Below are 9108 nucleotides of genomic sequence, written 5' to 3' on the forward strand. Positions count from 1 at the left end.
TGGCAGAGGAGTATGAAGGAGATCACGAAACGCTTGGGTGCTGTCGGTGCTACTCGCCTTCCAGGATGGGGACCGCGTGATCCTCACTGTGCCTGGTTGGAGACACTACAAGATATGGCTGCCAACCGATGTCAGTGGCGTCCTTGTTGTCAGTTTCTGTCCAGATTGCCTGAGTGAATGTCTGGAGGTGTAGGCACCTCGGAATGATTGTGTTAAGCTAGCACTAAGTCCCTCCCCCATCCACCTTTATTCTTTTCTTTACAATAAGGCTTTCCAATAAGTCATGGTTGTACGGCAGTGAAGCATTGGTGCTGAGCACTGATGTCATGGTTGATTTGATGATGATGATGACGATGTGCCACCAGAAAAAAGCACTAGGGCTGGGACACTCCTCGGTTACCCAGGCATAGATAGGTTGAGATGCATGTCATGCTATCGTTGATGATGATGATGACGATGTGCCACCAGAAAAAAGCACTAGGGCTGGGACACTCCTCGGTTACCCAGGCATAGATAGGGGAAGTTGAGATGCAGAGTTCGGGTCCAGTGGTTCGGTGTGTGCAATACATGGCCTAAACTACGGAGCTTCTGGTGCTGAGTGCATTCTTCGATGGAAGTCGGTTGTTCAACTGAACACTTTCTAACTTCATCGTTACTGATTCGCTTACACTAGCCTACAGAAGCTAGGTTTCTGAGGCAACGGTGGTCGGAGACTTGAAGGTATCTCAGTTCCGCATCCCAGTGTGAATTCACATCTGATAGTGGGGCAGTTGGAGGAGACTCCATAAGATGATTCTGACAAATTTGTGTAATATCTGGACGCTCCAGTCTCTCAGTTACCAAGCGATTTATCCCCACCTTACGCGGCCCTGGAAAACAGAGGGAGCAGTGACTCCAGGCGAGCTCGTTTCCAGCATCCACGATTGTGTCCCAGTCAGTTACTCATCCGCGCCATTGGTAACTGATGGCGATTTGGTCAATTTGAGTTGGTAGCCGGCCCCTTGTTGGTGGACGCGATGTTGCCAGACGAGTTCGGCTGTCTGGGAGTTTAGTATTGTGTAAACACATCCTGCAGCTGAAAGTTCGTTCACTGTTGTACGTACGTACCGAATCCAATCCATGTCGACAGGGATGAGATGGCTCAAGTGGTTAGAGCGCGAATTTACTTAACGGAAGTTCCGTTGTTCGAACCCGACCTCTGCTTCTCGAATTCCCCTGCTAGGTTTGGGGTAACCTGGAAGTACCCAGCCCTCCGGCCCTCGTGCTTCCTTCGGTTGGTATGGCAGCTAGGCACAGGAAGGGCGTTACATTTGAACGGCTTTTCTTCATGTCGACCAACTAATCCAGTCTCAGATATGCACTCCGGCAACCTTAACGATGTATGAGCTCTTAGCTCGCCGCAGCAAGGCATCCAGGGTGTCGTAAAAACTTATCCTTGGTGGTGCCAGAGCTATAGTCGGTTGGAGCGTAACCATACACAAAAAACACACTGGTCAACTTCCAACTGGTGAGACACCTTCACAAATGTTACCAACCGAGCCGCTTAGAGGCGATTATCAACAAGTACGCAGTCAAGCAAGGATGCTCTCGCCTGGTTACTTAGGACGATACCACGATAACACAGACGGTGCTTGCAAAACCGGTGAAGGACCTTCACACTTTCCCATCAGTTGTCATACAGGTGCTTAAGGAGTGTCAACAATTTACCGGGACACCTTCAGGGGCACTAAGCACCGATTCCCCCCAACTCTTTGGGTGGGTATCGTTTTCCAAATTGTAGGTAAACAGACAAGCGCCGACTAGGGAATTCAACCCCACTCGTTCTCAATGCGGGTGGGATATCACTCGGACCGGAAGCTGAGCGGCGCCTAAGAGTAGGTATGTTATCATAAACCTCTGTAATCGTATGTGGTTCCGTGTTCCGTTCAGCTGCAGGATCCAAATGAGTGACAGCGGGTGGTTACGAGAGTTGCTTAAAGTGCTCGACCCAGCGGTTGTGCACCTGTTCTTGTTTATTCAAGATGGTCGCACCACCTCCAATAAATGTACAATTATGCTTTTGTCTTCCCCAACTTTCTGGACTACGAAATATCGCTTCCGTGCCACTCCCTTGTTCAAGGTGACAGACCAATAAGGAATAACAGTATCGCACTTTATCACCTCAGCTTTCGATGATTTGTCCACCTGTACCCGTAGAGGTAATTATTACGGAGAGTTATTTCGGCCAATGGATGCTATACAATCAACAACAAAAATCTAAGGTTGAGATTTGTCGGTTTCTCCTTGGAGAGAAACCAACAAAGTAGAAGGATTGGGTTCGGTACTTCCATGGAACTTCCAGTCGTGAGATTGTGCCTTAACCTCAATCACGACAGTCAAGCACCAGTATATGTTGCTGTCAGCGGTAATGGTTATTAAACTATCTTGAGTTACTCATGGAAACAGTCCCGACGAAGCACGTAAATGCTCTGGTATCGTGCCTAGGGAGGGTGAATTCATCAACTCCCCTCGTCCCAAATAACATAATAGAGAGCTAATCACTTCAGGTTCAATTTAATGTATTCAATCTACTATTTGCTTGAATGCAGTCGCTCTAATCGGAAGAATTCGAATCTTGAATACACGCCTGTACGTTTTTATTCGCTTTTCAGGCATCCCGTGAACATTTATCTTCTGATGGGGAATCAGATCGCCGGTCTTACTCCACCACCGGTTATTAGTGCGGAAGAATGTCTTTCAGATATTTCCGGCCTTGTGCGTGTCGAGGAGGAGTTGTTTGGTTCTCGTCTGTTCAAGGTGGCCAAAGCCAGGTAAGTGAGCTTACTCCGTGCCATGCAGATGGGCGAATGTGGTTAGGACTCTGGAACGCACTTTCGTCTTTCGTGCGGCAACGGGGAATAGAACTAGAAGTGAACCATACCCTACGGCCCTAATATTAGAAGACATTTCACAATATCTCTAGAATTTTCACTCATGTCTCTGTCTATTATGTTCACAGACGTGTGGACGATGGAAGCTCGCAGTTGGTCGTAATCAAGACGTTCCCCAGTACCCGAGCAACCCAACTTCTGTCAGATTATCGCCCTCTGATCAAGGCATATTGTCGTCAAATTACCTCCGGCTTCAATCTTCTATACTTCCATGTGTAAGTTGTCTAATTTGTCTTTAAAGGAACAACAAGCGGAATGACAACAGTGTTGGACTAGCTTGTATGAATCATGCACGTTTCAAGAGTTTCATCCCACCTTTTAGGGTCGTATGATTAGTTTTGCTTTGGACAACTGCACCAATGGTACCTTGGCAGTTAGGCTCAGTAAGAGAATATGTAAGATAGTACAATTTCTCTATGTTGTTTATCTTACTCCCGAAGGATAGCGGGGAGTATCAAGCTTCATAGGTATGAATTCGCTGCCACCTATAAGCTAAGTTGATGACTGACTATCACGCATGGCCAGACATTTTATACTTTACGGACATTTCATGCTTTATGGATACTCTGCTGACAGCGCAAGGTGAAACATCTATGTAGCCGTTTTATGAGTTTAGTTTGTATCGCTTTCGTGGGACAAGCTGATCGACCGAACGGCGAGAGGCATGAAAGTGCGCCAAATAGAACTATCTTATCTGTATGAAAAGCTCTCTTTCTGAATTGATATGTAATGCTTCGAAAGCACTTCTGGTCAGGTCGTACTAGCTTCGCCTCTCTACCAAAATTAAGATTTGGCTTACCTGATTATGTACTCGGAATAGCCATACTTTATATTACTCTGGCTCATCTCTTCTCCTAGCCGTTCTACACAACTTGTCCCATTGACATGGTGATTTCTGACGGGGTCTCCTTGTCTGGTAATTACCCTGACAATGTACCTGCCCCATGCGTTCTCATATCATTCATGCGAACTTCTCTGCGCTGTCTACACTTTGTGTTGATTCCCCTCGGCTGGCAAAATTACATAACAAATTAACGCTCGACGTAATGTCTAAAATACATGTATTGAACACTAGCTGTCACTTAAGTCTTGAAAAAGCGGCAGCCACAATTCACAGCGCTCTCCTTATGGGTGCACTGAACTTTCGGCAGTAATTTCCACTATTCACAGCTCCGCTTTCTCAATTCAAGAAACCAGTGACCTGTGTTGATCAAACTTCGTCAACTGAGTTTCTTCGTAACGGTTCGGTCGTTGCTTTGTATATAATCCGCGTTAGTTCTGACAGCACTTTGTAAACTCCGGTGCGATTTTTGATACTTTTGGAAATACCGTCACTTAACACCTGCATGTGCTGTTCCAGTAGCCTCGCTGTCGAACATATTTACTCCTCAGTATAGCCATCATTTTAAGCTCAAGACAACTCGGTGATTAAAGCGCTGAATTGCTAATCAAAAGGTCCGTATTTTGATCTCAAACCTGGCTTTTTGTTTATTCCAGCTGCGCAGCCTGGCGCCCATGTGTATCCTTCGAGCTGCATGGTCTCTATGAACTGAAAGAGTATTGCAGCTAGGTTCACTTTTCGTTCTTTCATGCTTAACAAATCCCGTCCCTTCGCTTACCCCCCCCCCCTCACGTTTTGTAGCAGAGTATCTCCGGCGGAGCGAAATATTCTTCTCTTCCGAGATTACGTTGACCAAACCCTCGTTGATCGACTGTCTACTCGTCCTTTCCTATGTCTGGAGGAGAAGAAATGGATCGCATTTCAGTTGCTTCAGGCTGTGGCGCAATTACATCGCGTTCCAGGACCCAGTTCAATGAATAAGCCGGATGAACAAGAGGGGAATCCAACTGAAGTGAGAATCATTGCCAAATACATAAAGGGTTGTGCTTTGCTTAGACTTTTTGTACGCGAATCCGTGTGTGTGTGTGTTCAAGTTTGATCAGCTGACATTTGCATACTGCAGTGACCCGTCCAAAAAGACATCTTGCTCGCTCCCTTTATGAGTAGAGTAGGATCTGGTCGTTGGTCATAACAATTGTGCCGTTCAGTTCGTGTCACCAGAAAGTGGCTTCTGGTCTGGACTGTAACACACTACTTACTACGGACTCTCCAACTAGAATCCGCTCGTCTGAATAATAAAAACGTCATACGGCTGACAGAAAGACCGATGGATTTTCTCTTTTTGTCATGTAGTGTTGGAATTCCGAGAAGTTGCGACTGTCACTCTGTCTCTGGGACGTTTTCTCCACTTATTTCGGCTGTACCTCGTTTCCAGAGGTGAGGTGCAATCAATCGATTTGGACACAGCAAGTTAGAGGATACATCAAGTACACAAGGGAGGATACTTTCAAATATGGAAAAGGACAGCGTGCATGCTGTAAAATATCTACAGAATGGGGAAGAGTGTGAAGACCAGTAGACTTAATCCCGAATTCCCTCCATCCTTGATGACGACATCGTAACTCACAACCGCCATCCATCGACGCTATTAGATGTTACCAACGAACAGCTATTTAATGCTTTCGCTATACGGCATGAAACATCCAGAGACAGCTGAAATGATGGCACTTAAAACAAATAGATGCTTCGTGTGCCTAACTTGATTTGCTGTCGTCGGTCTTTTTTGTTTAATCTGTTCTGTACTTAACAACGATACGGGCAATTTTTTGACGCACAAACCAGCCTGTGCAAGTCTGTGGATAGCTTTGGTAAAAAGTGATACACAGCTTTAGCCTCGGTTGTGTTTTTTATTTGTGTGGACCAGTTGGGTAGAAGTGATATCTTCAACCGAGATTTCATCCTACTGGTTAAATCAGTCGATGTAAAAAATTTGCTAGCCACTGTGTAACTGCTTCATCCTTGTTGGGACTCATTGTCAGTGCGGACCCCATGACCCTCCATGAATATTCGAACCCATCGTTCTTCAAACAAGTGTTCTCCTCTGCCTCCGCGATTATTTGTACCACCCTCATCAGGTTAGTTTGGAAATGAAGCTCAGCTCGTGATTGAATATTCTTCACAGCGTACTGATGGCATCTCTTCTATTGCAGTTTATACGTTTACAACAAAGTGGCCATGTTCTGTAAACAGTCGGACCATTATCTGCTTAATCTGAAGCATCAACATTTTCCCATATACAAAGACCAGAAATCTTACGAGCTGCATGATGAATTTGAAGAAAATGTAAAAAAATAGCCGTTATTATTCAGAGGCGGAATCAGCTCTTTGCTGATCTGAGTCAGTCTTACGAAATGAACATGTACTGGACAGATGTTGATCACACTGACTCCTCACTGTTACAGGCCATCACGTGAGCTCTCCGATAATGGGGTCAGATGCTTTCTTCTGTGTTATGAGAACTGGGGTTGTACTCACCAATCCACATCGGTAACCATCTTTTTACTCCCATATTATTCAACAATTCGGACAGTCGGATGTTAATAAAAATAATAGCCGTTGAGCTGTAGCACCCTTTCGGTGCCTAGCTGCCACGCCACCCGAAGGAGGCCCGACGGCTGGGATACTGCCAAGTCTCCCAAACCTAGACAGAGGTCGGGTTTGCACCACGGACCAGTAAATTCGCGCTCTAACCACCTGGTCCATCGCGAGCTTATCTGTCTGTCTACGGGTCACTTTCACCATAACTTATCAGATTACGACAACCGTAGTGGGACGTTTGTTGTACCAAACCGACCATTAGTAGCCGACAGTCGGTCGTCTATATTCGCATTCTCATCTGGATCTGTCTGCCTCGCTCTCATTTTCAGACTGAGTGTCACAGAAATAGGTTGGGAGTCTCATCTATTTCTTCTAACTACAGGTATTGTGCCATGGTGATATCAAAGCCGAAAACGTTCTGCTTACTTCATGGGGATGGGTTCTACTCTCCGACCCGGCTCCTTTCAAGCCGTGCTGGCTGCCAGCCGATAATCCCAGCGAATTCACGCATTATTTCGACTCCACTCGGCGACGAGTCTGCTATCTGGCTCCGGAACGTTTTATACAACTCCAACCCAATCCTGGTTTGTTGGACCCGACTCAAAAATGCGTTGAATCTCTCACTATGCTTCCAAACGGACAGGCTGTGATTTTGGATAGTGATTCGAATGAGGACGGACTGGTAAGTTTATAACCAACATTGGTTCGCCTAAATAACCCCATGGTTTTAACAAGAACACACTGACGGATATTAATGTTTTCGGGATCTCGTCATCAGGTCAGTACATATCTAATAGTTAAAATAGGAGCGGAAAATGATATACGCAGCGGAGATTGGTTAATCAAGTGCTAAACATGGACATGCGAACGATTGGTTGTCTGCATCCCTACATCGCATCTAGTTGGATGCTGTGAGACAGTCTGTAGGGCCGTTGAGTAACTTGGCTACTTGATTCGTGTCACACGGTTAAGGCAGACTCAGCGTTCGTACGAAACGCTTTTGGCAGCACAGTACCGGGTTTCGCAGGCGCATAACGACTGCCTGGGCTGTAGTCAAACGACGCCGTTGGATAGACACTGGCAATCTATTGGGCACGCGGTAAATGAAATGAAATGGCTCATTCGGAATGACTGTTCCCGGTTTAATTAATTGGGACGCAATTGAGCATTTGACTGAACTGTTAAGTCTGATGGTATTCCGGTAAGAGGTGCTCATGTATTCTCTTAGAAAGTTGCCGTGTCGTGCTCCCAGCATACTCCGCTGGATAACAGCAGGAGAAGAAATACACAACCATATTCTGAGTGAGGTCTGGCATCTTGTCTTTGAGGTTTTAGCTGAGCAAAGGGTTGGTTGTAACCCAAGACCGCAGAGTTGCAGCCGGAAAATTGAGTTGTAGAGATTGAAACAAGCGGCGATTGACAGTGTCCAACTAACAACATTGTTCCTCCGCATCTGAGTTATTATTAATTTGTTTGGTAGTAGATTCTGCGTTGTGACGCCACACGCTTAGGCATGAGTCTTTTTACCCTCAGAGTGCCAGACGCTGTCGCAAGATTGAGGTTGAATACCACCAAACCCATTCGCGATATCCAAACCGCTAGAGGTCGTACACAGATTTACTTAGCTGGACAGTTGCATGATGTCGAGTGACAGCATCTCTAGCACAATAAGTGCCTAACTCACTCAGCTTTCTTCTAACCTAGGTACCCATGAGGTTAGAGTGAAATCAGACAAGGTCCTAAACGCGACAGTTTAGGCTTGCGGCTATGGAGTCAGGTCACTTTGCGTTGAAGACGAAGGAAAATGGTCTGTGTCTAATCATCGGTGTTCATGTCTCATGGAAACACTGGGTGATCAATGCTGCAGTCCGGCAGGTGGTTTGCAGCAACAAATAAACTGGCTGTCCACTTGATTCGATCACGCCAACTATATTGGCTCAATCTTGTGATTCATATGTCAAGAGATCGATTGCCAACCATGCCCTGTTTTCTGTTTTCTGTTCCGACTGAAAGGTATCGCGAAGTGAGTAGTGCATGTTTTGGAGACGGAGCACGAAAAACCCAGCAATTTATCTTAACGGTATTGGTACATGTCGTCTGCGAAGCTGAGGCATTATGTATCCAATACATCAACTTTTGGAGGTTCTCATCCATATGAGTCCAACGTGTTTGTTCTCCTATTCCCGACCAACCGCCTACATTTTTGTTTGTTTTCTACACCCACGGCACATGCGCGCGCCACTCTTGGTTATTGAACTGAACTGGGCAGTAACGCATCCTTTACTATTTTTCTAAGACAGCTCAGTTGGCTTTGCGCTGAACGTCTGCAAGACACTGATTTATGTCTGTTGTGAGTGCGCACAAATGCGTCTCCCGAATCCGGATTGGGGCTCGAAAAGTCAACTTGTATACTTGGACTCTGCCTTTCACACTGCTACTGCAAAAAGGTGCCTCATCACTGCGTCACCACGTGTCAGCCACCGCTAATCGTTATTTGAAATGAATCCACTATCTTTCCTTCCGCGTTACTTCCAACACTTTGGTGAATTGGCATACCTACTAAAGCATATACCGACCAGATCAACTGTGCTGTCTCTGGGAAAGTCGTGGCTCTCTCCCAATATTACAAGACAGGTTTTGCGAGATTTCAGGAAATATGAGTGCGAGGAATTATTTCAAAACAGCTAGGATGGATCGGCCCCCCCCGGGTTGGGGAATTTACCCAGTGAATTCACTCAG

The 9108-nt window shown here is 45.9% G+C and overlaps 1 protein-coding gene across 1 annotated transcript in view; it reads left to right on the plus strand.

Moving 5' to 3' along the window:
• Positions 1 to 12: 12 nt before the first annotated feature.
• T265_00185 (hypothetical protein) overlaps positions 13 to 9108 on the plus strand; it is a gene marked incomplete at both ends in the record, with an annotated part of 47281 nt that continues 38185 nt past the window's right edge. The window contains 7 exons of the mRNA XM_009163893.1: positions 13 to 173; positions 269 to 395; positions 1083 to 1273; positions 2652 to 2810; positions 2999 to 3145; positions 4573 to 4783; positions 6752 to 7051. Coding sequence (XP_009162157.1) covers positions 13 to 173; positions 269 to 395; positions 1083 to 1273; positions 2652 to 2810; positions 2999 to 3145; positions 4573 to 4783; positions 6752 to 7051 — 1296 coding nt within the window. The remainder of the gene's footprint in view (positions 174 to 268; positions 396 to 1082; positions 1274 to 2651; positions 2811 to 2998; positions 3146 to 4572; positions 4784 to 6751; positions 7052 to 9108) is intronic.

This window comes from Opisthorchis viverrini (assembly GCF_000715545.1).
Source record: "Opisthorchis viverrini unplaced genomic scaffold opera_v5_2, whole genome shotgun sequence".
In the NCBI taxonomy this organism is placed as follows: Eukaryota; Metazoa; Platyhelminthes; class Trematoda; order Opisthorchiida; family Opisthorchiidae; genus Opisthorchis; species Opisthorchis viverrini.